This window comes from Ciconia boyciana, chromosome 7 (genome assembly GCF_034638445.1).
Source record: "Ciconia boyciana chromosome 7, ASM3463844v1, whole genome shotgun sequence".
Classification (NCBI taxonomy): domain Eukaryota; kingdom Metazoa; phylum Chordata; class Aves; order Ciconiiformes; family Ciconiidae; genus Ciconia; species Ciconia boyciana.
This window is the reverse complement of record NC_132940.1, coordinates 18954713-18969289: the sequence shown is the minus strand read 5'-3', so window position 1 is coordinate 18969289 and position 14577 is coordinate 18954713. Positions and strand designations below refer to the sequence as shown.

The 14577-nt window shown below is 36.6% G+C and overlaps 1 protein-coding gene across 22 annotated transcripts in view; it reads left to right on the top strand.

Moving 5' to 3' along the window:
* The window catches only part of ZNF644 (zinc finger protein 644), an 81995-nt gene that overhangs the window by 62993 nt on the left and 4425 nt on the right, over positions 1-14577 (top strand). For 11 of the 22 annotated variants that reach the window (XM_072866941.1, XM_072866936.1, XM_072866940.1 and 8 more), the window contains 3 exons: positions 1013-1118; positions 2419-5462; positions 5653-6258. In XM_072866941.1, the coding sequence (XP_072723042.1) occupies positions 2450-5462; positions 5653-6258 (3619 nt within the window). In that variant the 5' untranslated portion in view covers positions 1013-1118; positions 2419-2449. Of the gene's footprint in view, positions 1-1012; positions 1119-2418; positions 5463-5652; positions 6259-8794; positions 8918-14577 lie in introns of all 22 variants that reach the window. The other 11 variants (XM_072866949.1, XM_072866946.1, XM_072866944.1 and 8 more) reach the window with 3 other exon arrangements.

The window sequence follows — 14577 nt, the reverse complement described above, 5'->3', positions numbered from 1 at the left end:
GGTTTTACCTCAGAGGTGGTAACAGTGAAGCCACTCATTAACACTGAATTTACCACTTCGTTAGCAACGTTGCTTCCTGTTGAGAAACGCTAATACAAGCTCTCAAATTGACTGAGCATACATTTGTCTACCTCTGCAGTAATAAAATGAGGAAAACACACATCTTTCAGGCAAAATTGGCTTACTAAATTTCTTCTAAACTTTTTGTGAACGTTTTTATACTCTGCTGCCTGATACTGTATGAAGCTTACACTATTCAGTTGTAAAATTGTTGGAGCTGTTGTGCATCCTTGGAGGTTTCACTTCTTTTAATTGACTTTTGCATTACTGATTCTTAATGCATGTTTGTACTGCCCATTTCTAACTTGTGTACGTGATGTAAAGACTCCTGCTGGGTGGTGCATTATCACCGTTTTAGGGTGATAGCTTTGAATGTGATCTTATTGGAAGTCTTTATTATGGTGGAAAATGACCTATCTCAAAACAGCAAAGAAATGCAAAAAATCTAAGAAATGGGAAGATGAGAAACTGGGGTGTCTAGTAGAACATTTGCATAACAGTATGTTATAGATAAATAATACAATAAAATATTTCATACACTTTAAGCATTTATTGTGCATCTGACATGAGCGTTGCTGTATTTCTAAATTGGCTAGTTCAATGATTGAGCAGCAAAGGAAACATTTTTTTTAATGGCAAATTTTTTTCATTATATTTCTACTCCAAATATAGTTACTTTTATCTTCAAAATAGTAAATAAGTCGTATTACATTAACGTTTGTTTTTTACAAACTTAAAGGAGATGGAAGTATTTGTTTTGTCCTTTTGCTGATTTGAAACAAAACAAGCACAATAACAGAGAATTTCCATGAAGCTGTAGCTAGCTTTGAATTGTGTGGATAGCTATCACAATGTTGAATTGAAAAACTAATAGAAATGCTGGACTCATTTTGGAGTGTGACGTATACAGATGAAAGTGGTGTCGTTTAACCAGGTGGTTTTCTCTCCTTAGGAGAAAAGGATGTCAAGCGTGGTCTTCCTTGATTTCGATGAAGGACCATTGCAGGGAGCCATGGATATTAGTTGTGAGTTATAACGTCTTAATTCAAAAAGTCTAGGTAATGACTCCTTTTAACTGAGCTCTATTCAAAATGTTAATTAGTAACTGAAACTAAGTATGTGATGGCAAGAATCAAATCCCCCAAAAGATCAAAGCAAATAGTACTCTTTAAGGGTAAAATATGTGATTTCTGTAAAATATAGATCGATATTTCCGGCTCCTAGATGGGTGTTTTAATGCCTTAAGCTTACTGTGTTCTGAGGACCCATAGAAGAGGTGAATGCCAGGGTGGACTTAAGTTCACGCTCCGGTTTATTACACACCGATTTTCATGTGTAGGCAACTCCTTTGTGCTCACTAAGCATTGGGTAGATGATTTTGTGTATGAAAGTCACTTGTAGAAAGACATCTTTATGTACACAAGGCCTCCCAGAGGGAATTAATACGTAGTAGTTCTCTGTAGTAGTAGATACTTTTATTGTCATGCTCTGGATTCAACATGGTGATTTCCTCTGGTAGTTAAATCCTAATTAAATGTTTCTTTCTAATTGTGGAGTTTTTTCCACCTTTGAGAAGATGCTCTTTTATTTGCTTGTCATTTAAAATGGCCTTATAACACAAGCGGGATCGGATGTATTTATTTTAAAGCAAAGAGTGCTTTCGTAAGAAGGGAATGGGAATATATTTAATTTCTTCAGTGAGTTTGATCCTTTGCTATTTCTCTATCAGTAATCAGATGTTCAAAATCAGCTTAGTTGTGTTTTCTTTGTCTCCTTTAATACCAAGGTAAACACTTCTGCAGGCTTCTGTGTAGCATCAGGTCAGTTGTATACAAGCACTTTGAAAAAAGTGATACCTTGAGATACGTAAAGATTATTTTAGTTTCCTAGGTGCTAAAGGGAAGTATGGTTTAAAAAAAAAAAAATTCACTAAAATGGCTAGCAGATGTCGGTAGCCTTTACTCCTAGCTTGTTTTACTTGTAGAAAACAACTAAAGATAAACGCTGTGTTTATATTAATGTACACGTAGAATGTATTTGCACAGTTTTTGACAATCTCATTTCCCCATCTTGCTTGCGTGTAGGTGTTCAGGGTTTTTTGAACTGGGATACTGGGCAGTGACTAGTTTGCTGTATGGTTATTAGTATAGCATAGCAAAAAAGTATAATTTTTGTAATTGCTTCATTGATTAATTTTAAACATGTCTTGAATGTCCTAAATAAAAAAATACATTTTTAACAAGTCCAAAATACATTTTTAGATTACAGTGTGAAGGGTGATCCTGAAGAAAACTGTAAATTAAAGTTGTCATTATTTATTTCTGTGATTGCCTGATTCTTTTCTTGTTTGTTTTTTAGTATAAATGTACTTAATGGACAGACCAGCAATATGGATGATTTAGAGATAAATACTGAAGTCACTGGTGCTAAAGAAGAAGAAATCCTGTGTGATGATAATTTCCTATCTGAGGAAGAAGGTGGCGTTCCTAAACCACAAGAGAGCGACACATCGTTTCAGAAGAACAATACATTGACTCTGCCTGAGGAGCTATCAAGGGACAGACCTGAAAAAGCCTTAAGTGGAGGCCAGACTTCTCTATTTATACACACTGGTGCTCCTACTGTTTCTAGTGAAAACTTTATCTTGTCTAGAGGAACTGCTGTTAATGGACCAGTTTCACACTCCACCTCAACTAAGACTTCCATTATGAATAAAGGCAGTGTTTCATTAACCACTGGACAGCCTGTAGGTCATCACACAGATTCCTGCTCAACTTTGACAGTGGTTCATGATCTTCAGCTGCCTGCAAAGAGTACAACACAGAAATCAAATCAGCACCAAGTTCTATTTTTGTTACCTGATGTAGCACATGCTAAGAACCTGACTCATTCCATTAAAAATCTACCTACCTCTGCTTCAATTGGTTGTGATTCACAGAAATCAGTAGGAAATAGTGTAGATAGCACTTTAGTAGGCCAAGTAGAAGTTTGTGAGGATGATAAAAACTTACTAGTAAAAGATGATTGTGTCGATACATTAACAGGCATTTCCTCAGGTACAGGTGGTTTTAGATCGGGATGTGATCCCAGCTGGGATCCACAAAAAGAGTTTATACAGTTTCTTATGACAAATGAGGAAACAATAGAGAAGTCTCCCATTCACTGTAAAGTAGGCTTAGAAAAAAAGCGAAAAAGGAAAATGGATGTTAGTAAAATAACACGCTATACTGAAGACTGTTTTGGTGACACCAGTTGTATTCCTAGTAAATCGAAACTATTAAATGTTGACTACTTAGAGCAGAATGAGGAGCTACAAATAGTAGAACCACAAAAATATTCATTGAGTAAAGTAAAGCCTGAATCCACAGATGAAGAGCTGGAAGCTGTTGATGCTATCCAGCAGCTCATTTATAGTCCCACTAGTAACTGTGCAGAAGATACTTCTCCTGTTCACACTAGCACTTTTCTTTCCAATACTTTAAAAAATAAATGTGAACAGAACGATTCTGAATCGCCATCTACTTTCAGTACTGATGAACCATCATTTTATCCCTGTACAAAGTGCAATGTGAATTTTAGGGAGAAGAAACATCTGCATAGGCATATGATGTACCATTTAGATGGGAACAGTCATTTCCGACATCTCAATGTCCCCAGGCCCTATGCATGTAGGGAATGTGGAAGGACATTTCGAGATCGTAATTCACTTCTTAAACATATGATAATTCACCAGGAAAGAAGGCAGAAACTGATGGAAGAAATCCGTGAGCTGAAAGAACTTCAGGATGAGGGTAGGAGTGCACGGTTACAGTGCCCACAGTGTGTATTTGGTACCAATTGTCCCAAGACATTTGTGCAGCATGCAAAGACCCATGAAAAAGATAAAAGATATTATTGCTGTGAGGAATGCAATTTCATGGCTGTGACAGAAAATGAATTGGAATGCCATCGAGGGATCGCTCATGGAGCAGTAGTCAAATGTTCAATTATCGGTAGTGACATGTCCCAGAGGAAAACACAGAAAAAGGCGTCATTGAAAGATCCGTATTTAGGATCCTCAAAAAAGTCATCGACATATATGTGTAAGATGTGTCCATTTACTACTTCAGCTAGAAGCATTTTAAAAAAACACGTGGAATATTTGCACCCAGCATCATGCATTGATCCCTTTGGTAGCCATCTTAGACTAGAAAAAAGAAAAGGCAGCATAATAGAAGAATCTTTAGATTTTGGTAGCAGGACAAAACAGTTGATCAAACAATCTTCTACTTTTCCAAAGAACTCTGTTTTAAAACAGGATGTAAAAAGATCATTTGGCTCTACTTCACAGTCCAGTAACTTCGCAAAACTTCACAAGAGACCCTACAGGATACAGAAGGCTCGGAAAAGCGTTTCACAGTCATCTGTAAGTGTGTGCAATCTAAATTCTACAAACAAGACCTTTTTGATTAGAAATAGCATTGACCAGAAACCTAAATGTTTTCATCAAGCAGCAAAGCAGAAAGCTAGTGTCAAAACAAGCAGTAATTATTTATATAGACACAAATATGAAAACTACAGGATGATTAAAAAATCTAGTGACTCTTATCCTTTGCATTTAAAAAAGGAAGAGTCCAACTCTGTCAGTTCTTTACATTTATTTTCTTCATCAAGTAGTCCCCGTAATAATTGTTTTGTCATGGATTCAAATAATCTTGATTGCAAAAGGGCAGAAGGCTGTAAAGATCGTAGGCATGTAGCTGTAAAAAGAGTGGTTAAAGAATCCAAGAGGGAAGGCTCTGTTAAAGGAGATGATTTGGATTGCTATCCAGATTTTCTGCATAAAATGACTGTTGTTGTTTTACAGAAACTTAACTCTGCTGAAAAAAAAGACAGCTATGAAACGGAGGATGAAAGTTCATGGGATAATGTTGAACTATGTGATTACACTACACAGTCTGTGGAGGATGAATCTTACAGTGATATTAATCAGGAGCATGTAAACCTATTCCCCATATTCAAAGGTAAAATGGAAGATCATGAAGCTGGTGATAAATCTTCACTTAGTTATGAGCAGAATGATGGCTTTTATTTTGAGTATTATGAAGATGCTGAGGGTAGTAACTTCCTGCATGATTTGCATGATCCTCAGAATTTAGAAAATGTAGGATCAGCATTGCCAAAGCATAATTCAGTTTTCCATTGGACTGATTTGTCGCTTGAAAAGAAGTCCTGCCCATACTGTCCAGCAACCTTTGAAACAGGTGTTGGATTGTCCAATCATGTCAGAGGACATCTTCACAGAGCTGGACTAAGCTATGAAGCCCGGCATGTTGTTTCACCAGAACAGATAGCAACAAGTGACAAAATGCAACATTTTAAAAGAACTGGAACAGGAACTCCTGTTAAACGTGTTAGAAAAGGTAAGTGGTTTCTTTGTTTGTTTGTTTGTTTTTAATATGGGTATAAAGTAAAGGGGACAAAGGGATTTATTGAGCACTAAACAAGACTTGCTTTATCTTGTAAAGCCTCTGTCCTTGTCCTTGTGATTTGCTATTGCAATGTTTAACTGTATATAATTGTCAAAACCCATGAAAATTATTTTCTTTGTAGCGATTGAGAAATCTGAAACTTCCTCTGAGCATACGTGTCAGCTCTGCGGAGGCTGGTTTGATACTAAAATTGGATTGTCTAATCATGTGCGAGGACACCTGAAGAGGCTTGGCAAAACCAAGTGGGACGCACACAAGTCTCCGATCTGCGTTCTGAATGAGATGATGCAAAATGAAGAGAAGTACGAAAAAATCCTAAAGGCTTTGAACAGTCGCCGCATTATTCCCAGACCATTTGTTGCTCAGAAATTTGCATCAAATGATGACTTTTTATCTCAGAATGTTATACCTCTTGAAGCATACCATAATGGCCTAAAGACTGAAGATACATCTGTGTCTGCATCGGAGGAAGAAGGGCTGAGTTTCCTAAATGAATGTGATGAAACAAAAGCAGTACTACGTGATGAAAAAAAAAATCAGTCACTTACACTGATAGAACTTCTGAAAAATAAGAGGTTGGGAGAAGAAAGGAATCCTGATATTTCTCCTCAAAAGATTCATAATCAAACTGCAAGAAAGAGGTTTGTTCAAAAATGTGTTCTTCCATTAAATGAAGACAGTCCATTGATGTATCAGCCACAAAAAATGGACTTGACTATGCAGTCAGGTAAGAAGATGTTTCTAGCTGTCTTGACAACATTTCCAAAGAATCCTTTAATTCATAGAAAATGTACAAGTGCAGAATATTTTATTTGGGATTCTGTTCATTTAATTCATGTTTCATTTCCAGAGGACACTGACTGCGAGAGGTAGCACAGCAAATTTTTCTGACATGTTCTTCCTAAAGTGAAAAAACCCCTTAGCAGCACTGAGGGGTTTTTGCATGGAACATAGTTCCTGTTTTGCATATGACTGGGCATACAAGTTCAAAGTGGACACAAAATGAGCCTCAGTAAGGAAGAAGATGCATCCTGCAATAACAAGTTGAACTGTCCATGCATATTTGGTAGACTAACAGTTCTGAAATGTTTGGGCTTGTTACCCTGTTTCTGGGCATTAAAACAGCTGGTTTGGGAACTACTTCATTTAAATCTTTGAGGTTTGTGCAAAGCAGCGTTTGCTCAAACTAACAGAACTGTTGATACCATTATAAATGCATAATATTCCAAATTGGTGAATCACTGTCAACTAATTTTGATGGTTTTAGGCAAACGTACTCTTACAACATAGATTAATACTTGGTTGTTTCAAAATTGCGGCTGCTCTGAGAAACTGATGCTTGCTTAGGGCCTGTCTATCCTGAGTGAAGACCTGTGCTGGTTCAAGCTTTGTTGGAATACAGTTGTAGCCAGCAGGTTTCTAATGCACAGCCCCTCCACTGAGAATTGTGCTAATGAAACAATTCTATAATCAACTTCCTAGATACTCTGTATACTAATAGAGCAGGTTTTTAGAGTGCTGTTTTTAACCTACTTGTCACATAAGAGTTATTTCTAGTCTTGGGGAATTCTTACAACATCCTTTTTAATGTGTATGTAGAGCTTCCATTTACCCGTTTCTTGTTTGGACACCACCTTATAATGCTGCAGGATTCTTTAGACTGAGGAACAGGATCTTATTTTTATACCCCTGACTTTTTTGGTTCTGTTGGTTTTCTTGTTACTACGCAGTGCAAGTTAGTAAAACTGGCAGTGCCTAGTACTTTTTCACCTATATTCTTGTCTTTCTTTAAACAAATAAAAACAACAGCAACAATCCAATGTGCTCAGAAGTTCTTTTAGGGGACTACAAAAGTGTGGCAATCAATTTCTTAACAAAGGTGGCTTTCTAAAATGACATAGTAGAGGTGGAACAGAATTACATTTAATGTCTTCTGGACGTCTGTGGTTGTCCTTTAAGACAGGAGATTGCTTAATAAAGGAAGTGTATCTTTGACAGGCTTAATGATTTGAAAAACAATGCTAAAGGAATAGCTTGCCAAACCTGACACTGTGTATTGCTTTCTGTTTAATATTTACTGCTGAATACTAGATAGCACCTGTTTAGTTGTGATGAACAACCAGGTAAAAATAAACATGCTTGCATAGTACTAACAGTTACGAATAGGGCCCTATAATTATCTGTGGCTGAGGTAACAGAATTTGACAACTAACGCACTGTGCCAGTTGAGTTAATAAGAATATATTTAACATCCAGTTGAAATTGTTCTGTTTTTCCTAAAAAGGCGAATATTTCTAATTCTGGTTTTAGTTTTAAAAAGGTTTTTACCAGCCAGGTGTTCTTCTTCTGTAACTTGCCTGAAAAAACAGCATGTCTTCTGTGGGCTGCTGGAGAATAGGATTCTTTCTTTCCTGCAAACAGAGGCTTTCCAGCTGAGTAGTATTAGCTTTTTTATTTATTCTTCTAATAATTTATTAGTAGAGAACTTTGACCAAAACAATATATCTTTGGTAAAATGAAGGGAGAAACATTATGGTGAAGTTGAGCAGGGGATAAGTTATAATGGTTTCTTTGTCTGGTAAGTGAGGAGTTCAGTATTGTTTCACTGTTTTCCTGTGATAAATAGCATGTTGCTTTGTTGATCATTTATTTAGCACAAAGATTTTAGCAAAAAACTTCAAATCATTAACTTCCATTATCGATTGCGCATCTAAAGTAATGAACAGAAAATGCACTGAACAAAATGTTTTGCCTAACAGCTGTTCAGTGGTGTGTTTTACCACCTTTTTCTCTGAACTTTCAACAGCAGCCTAATTTAGTATTGAGCTCTTCAGTCTTATGGGTAAAACACTTTTAATTACCACTTCGTCAACTAGACTTTTAAAATTCTCTTTATTGGAAATGTTGCAAGCTCTGAAATTCCTCAACAGAATTGTGCTATTCAAATTGTAGGATTGTATTTTGGGATTGGAGCTTCATAATGTGGAGATCTGTAGGAACTTGATAGTAGCTATTAAATGCAGAGTAGCCTAACGGGCTCAAGTTGCCTCCTTTCTGTTCTTTTTCAAATAACATGGTTTGGCTTAAAGCACTACATGGAAAACTAATAACGGTTAACTTGGATCCTTCTAATATACTAAACAATTGCGTCAATGCAGTGAATATATTTTAAACCATCTTTATTGCAGAAAACTTTTTACAACGCTTTGAGAATTTCATTTTTTGAAGAGAGAACTGGATTATAGTTTTCTTTTGAATGATAGGTATGCCTGTGAAGCTTAGAACGTGTGTGCATTGCAATACGACGTTTACAAGTGCTGTTAGCCTGTCCAACCACTTACGCGCTTATGCACGAAAGAAGAGTGCTGGACTTTTGACTGGGACAGGTATGTTTTGTTACAGATGTAAAAGCAAGTCTGTCTATGATACATTTTCCTCATCAGACTGGACAAAAGCATATGTTAATTCAAAATAATTTTTAAGCTTCTGCTGGTAAACAGTTTATTTGCCATAAAACTTCAGCAACTTGTAAGAAAAGGTATGTTGCTGTTGTCCACTCTCATGTCTGATTTTCATTCTTACTCATTTATTTTGGATCCAACACTTAAGGTATGTAAGCAAAACAAAGAGATGGTTGCTTAAATTCATTCTCCTAATATCACAACTTCCAAACCAGCTAGTTGGCCTTCTAATGAAGTGTTTAAAAGGACCTCAAAAATGAGAGGGGGGGGAAAACCAAACCCCACAACAAACCAACAAGTAATTTTTACAATCTAGTACGTATAATTACTAAGAATACTGTAGTTAAAATAGGAAAAGCAAGTAATTTTACAGTTCGTGTATTTCTAAGAACATATTGTATGTAGTTGGTTTCATTTCTTGTTTGGCTCACAATCCAAAAACTTCCTGGTCTGACATGAAGTGAGCGTAGTACAGCATTTGGCACTGCTATTAATGTTTTTTGTTAAAACACACTTCATTTTGAAATTCTTCTAATATTCCATATTTTGACTCATTTCCAGAGACCTGCAGTTTGCTTGGCTGTAGGCAATTTCTGAGTTTACTTGGATTACTGCCGAGATTACTGGGACTTTGTATAGTCAACAGCAAATTGGGGAGCAGAGATGGAATATAGTGAGGAAAATTTGGAGATACGAAGTCTGAAATATTCAGTAATTAAGAAGGGCAACCATCAGTTTTCTGTGTCAACAAGCACAGACTTTTACATAATGCTTTTGAAAAATGCGTAATCCTTTTATTTTTTAATCTGCAGATGTAATTCATTATGCTAAAAATGACAAACTGAGTTCAGGCTTTCTCTGCAGAAGGCTAAAAAATCTTTTTACAAACTGGGCCTGTGGCTGCCAGGTCCTATGTTATACTAAGTTAATGCTATAACAAAGTAGATTTAGAAGGAAGTCAGCAGATGCAGTAATATCCAACGTGTAGGAGTGTATGCCTTTAGTTAGTGATTCTGAAAGTTTTCATATTTACTCAGTAGAAAGATGATGATAGTGAACTTCATTTACCACTGCTGTGATTTGATATTAGCCCTGTGGTAAGTTACTTTGCTTATATACCTACTGGTGAAATATTTTTCAATAGCTATATATTTAAATTGCACGTTGAAATCTTAACAATAATTCAGTGGAGGAGGCACTGTGGCAAACAGGATAGTACACAGAGATTGGACTCTGGACAAGCTCCTTATACCTCAGCTTCCCTTTTGCTAAATGGGAAGAGTGAAGGTAGCTTGTTAAGGTGCTTTCAGGGATTTTTGTTTGTTTTCTTTAAGAAATGTATTTTGCTAGTGAAGTAGTAGCATACTCATCAGAACAGTTGCCACTTCTAAAAGCACTGAAAGAAAACTCATGAGTCTTGTATCATTGGACCTAGAAGTTTGTTTAAAATCAGGTTAGAAACAAAATGAGGTTAGAAACAAGGGTTAAGAAAAAGGTTAGAAACAAAACTTAAAAAAAAAAAAATCTTTTGATCTCAGAAGCTGGAGCTGAGCCAGATAAATAGCCTGTACCATGTGGATAAAATTTCACTGAAAACCTTTCACTGAAACCAATGACTTAGAGAGGCTTAAGTTCTAGCTGTAACATTATGCAACCAATGTATATTTGTATTACCTTAGTCATTACCACTAAAACTGTTGTAACTCTGCGAAGTTTGTAAACTTTGCTCATTGACTTTTCATTTGAGCAAGCTCAATGCAAGGCTCATAGACCAGAAAATATGCTTTTAAACAGTGGTTTTATTTGATATTCCACTTTATATTGTAAGTTTTGTGAAGAGAATTATCATAATGCAAGATTTTCACTAGCACACACTAGTTTTAAACTTTGCTATGAGTGTCGCTCTTGGGGAGATCTTGGTTTTTCTTATTAAAAAATGGTTGCACTTGAGAGCAATTTCAAGATGTCTTCAGTTTGGCTTCAGCCTGGAACCTGTATGGAGACAATGAGGACACATTTATACAGGTTCCTTCTGTTTTCACAAAGCCTTTCTTATATCTTCTGAAGTAAACATAACTACCAAAAAGAAATCACGTTGGTTGAATACTTGTCTCAGTTTCTTGCTGTAATTAAATAATTGTGTGTAAACATGAGTGCTGTAATTATTTTATTTGGCAATTGTTATGGGAGCTACCTAGGCATTACTGTTCAGTAAGACAAATATAGTACTCTCTGCACGTCACCAAAGCGAGACCTTTTGTAGTGCTACGTTAGCTTATGTACTAGTCTTCTGCTCAGTTTTTCAGTTTGTCTGCATATGTTTTCGATATTGACTATTATCATATTGCTTTTCTAGCAGATGCCCTGCTTCTTCAGAGTCAGTAATTTGATCACATTTAGTTCAATCTTACCCTGTTTTTTTTCAAATGCAACTTGACAGTTTTAGCAGTATAATAGACATAGTTAAGTATAATGGTAAATTTTGATAATGGACTCAAGAAAAACATCCTAGAAGTGAAACTTTCTAGGCTGTTGGCTGTTCAAGGTTAGTGTTTGTTAAACTTAATTTGTGCCTATAGTTATGCAGTATGGATCCACTGTATAGCAAATGCCTGTCTAGGTTCATTTGGATAGTTATTGCTTTTGTATTAGTGCTTGCATGATGGTCTTCAGATGTCTGACTGGAACTTTTTTTTTGTTATGCAGTCGAATTTTGAACAATGTAATGATTTAATCGCTCCTCTTGAGTAGATTCTAATTTCCTTTTATACCTGTTTTGATGAATAGCAACACATTAGTGTTTCTCAGAGCACATGTCAAACTTGCTTCTTCTGATTATCTTTAGAGCATTGGACAGACCTACACAAAATCTTCAAATTGCATCTCGCTGCTCTTGGTACAGTTGTATATCCAGCTTCCTTTTCTTCTCTCTAGGCCTTCTCCCCCCCCGGTCTCTTGATACTCTCTTGCACCCCGGCTTTTTATATCTTCTCTTTGTTGACTCTTTTCGCATACTCAGTCTCTTCTTACCGGCTGTCATCTTCTGGAAATCACCACTCTATTCTTTAGTCTTTCTATAGATGGAGACTGCTTTTTCAGAAGTTTGGGAGAGAACAATAAAATACAGAGCAAGGAGTCTGGCCTCTGTGCCAACAGTATGACTGAGGTAGCAGTTCATGCTGCCACTACGCTTCCAAATAATTTCTAATATTGCTTTGTCAAAATTGTAGCTTCGGGAAGTTTACTGTGGAAGCATATGCAGCTACAGCAGAAATTTGAGATCCACTGGCTTTGTGTCTTTATTCTGTGCTGTTACAGTTATAAGTGATCAACCGGCACAATGAGCTAATTTTTAGTATCCTAAAAAATCCTTCAGGGAGCAAATTACTGGAGGAGTTTTTTAATGCATTTTACTTTGCGGTAATGATGAGGATAGATAGCAAGTGATTGAATTTGAAAAATTAGTGAATAAATATACAAGAAAGATAATTCATTATTTTTTTACTTTTTAATTGACAGTGTTTTAGAATTGTTAATTAGATGCATTTATGCGTGCAGTTATTCAACTTGTGTTAGCTTACATATGCTGTGACAAAAGTAATGAAGTCTGAATAAAGACTCAGCTTCAGCCTTCCTGAAATGAGGAGTGTTTCATGTTGGGGGACATCAAGAAGCAGAGCATGCAAATTAGCATAGATGCACTTTAATTTTGGACCTCAGACCAAATGTCATGGCATGGAGGACCTCTAATTGTGACTTTTCTAATTCATGTTGTCTTAGGCATGCTCATTTTAGCCTCCTATCTCCATCTGCTTGTAGTCTTCCTTGATAAGCAGTCACAGAGGTGAAGAAAGTTTTTATATGCAGCCTTTTTACCTAGGATATATTTTTCTAAATAGTGTGCTCTGAAATGGAACTTGAGTGCCTCGTGATTGCTCCAGAGTTTGATTGTCTTTTGTTTTAAATGGGTTGTTTCTCTGTCATGCTGTATCAGAGGTTTGATGAAGTGGTCTAACTGGTTGTTTACAAAAAGTTTTTGGAGTAGCAACTAGGAAGCACCAGGTGGCCAAACTTGAAGGAAGGAGGCTTCTTCCAAAAAGAATTGGGCCTTCATGGAGAATGAAGGATGATAGTTTGGGAGCTGTGATTGCCAGAGAGAGGCAGGAACTACCTACCATTAACTTTGGTTGCCTACTTTGTGGCTATTTGCTGCAATTTCCATGCAGCTTACTAGAGCTAAATTATCCTTGGTCTCTTCCTGAAAGTGCTAAAAACATACTTTCTGAGGAGGTCATGCTTTGTTACAGTAAAGGCATTGGAAGAACAGTAATTGAGTTTTGGTCAGAACATGGCTATGCTTTGTTACGGGTGAGGCAATGGTGTGACTGACTTGATGCTTGCAAGCACTTGTAAGCAGCGTATCAACAGAGTACTTAAGTGTGTGCATGTGACTTCATTTAAACTTGTTACTCTCTGGATAGACAAAAATGAAATTAACATGACAGTTACTGGTACACGTCTCTGATAACCGGTGTTGGAATTATGGATTTCAGTCAGCTTTACCCAGATGTTACTCTTTCTCCACTTACTTTCCTGCTTCATTGGAGTAACTTCAAAATGTACTTGTGCTGCTTTGTGCCCCTAAAATGTGAAGGAATATGTTCACTAGGTCAAAAGACAAAGGGAACAAAAGATACCCCTTGCAGAACACAGGTTTAGTATTCTTAGTATTTTCTGTCTTTTGTAACAGCCTCTTGCTTGGGCAAATCTACTTCTAGTCTTAGCTAAGTTACTCTGAGAATGCTTTGAGTGATCTGAAGTTTTTTTCTTTTACTGTGATATTTTCTGTTATTTGTTTTGTAATTTCTCTATCTAGAGCCTCCGTCATAAATGGCTCAGAGATTATGTCCATTCTTTTGTTTTCTCATTGTTCTTGGAAAAGATAGAAACTACCTCTCTGGGTACATTATGGCAGTTTGTTTGTGTTGCTGTCTGTTTGATTGCATAGTGGTTCAGAGGGTTTTTTTCTTAGAAGATTTTACACACGCACACACCCCACCCTCCCACCCCTCATTAGGTTTCAGGAACTCTGTTGCAGAAGACCAATTCAGGTCTATAAGAAAGTGAAAGCTCTCTGAAATGCTTGGGATGTATGTGAGTAGAATCAAATTTCTTGATGGGAATGAATGTCTTAAGTTTGCCAACATGAAGGAAATAAGCTAGTTCATGTTTCAAATGCATGTAGGCTTCTCTAGAAGGAGCCTGCTGTCTACTGCCTTTTTTTTTTACTCATATGAACTGACATCAGCTAACTGACATCAGATGCAACTCATGGATGTGTTTGCATTCGGATAATACTGACTTCTGTTTCCCTCCTTCCCATGATGTTCTACAAAATCAGCAATGGCAAAGCTTTTGCTGTAATAACTGCTTCAGATAAGTCACCCCTAATGCAAATAGTTCTCTTCAGAGAATGGGTGTGTGGGTTTCAGTATTTTATCTGCTTACATTTCTGGCGATGTTACTGATGTTGCGGTATGTAAAATATTTATACTACTTGGTAGTTCCTACAGCCTGAAAGATAG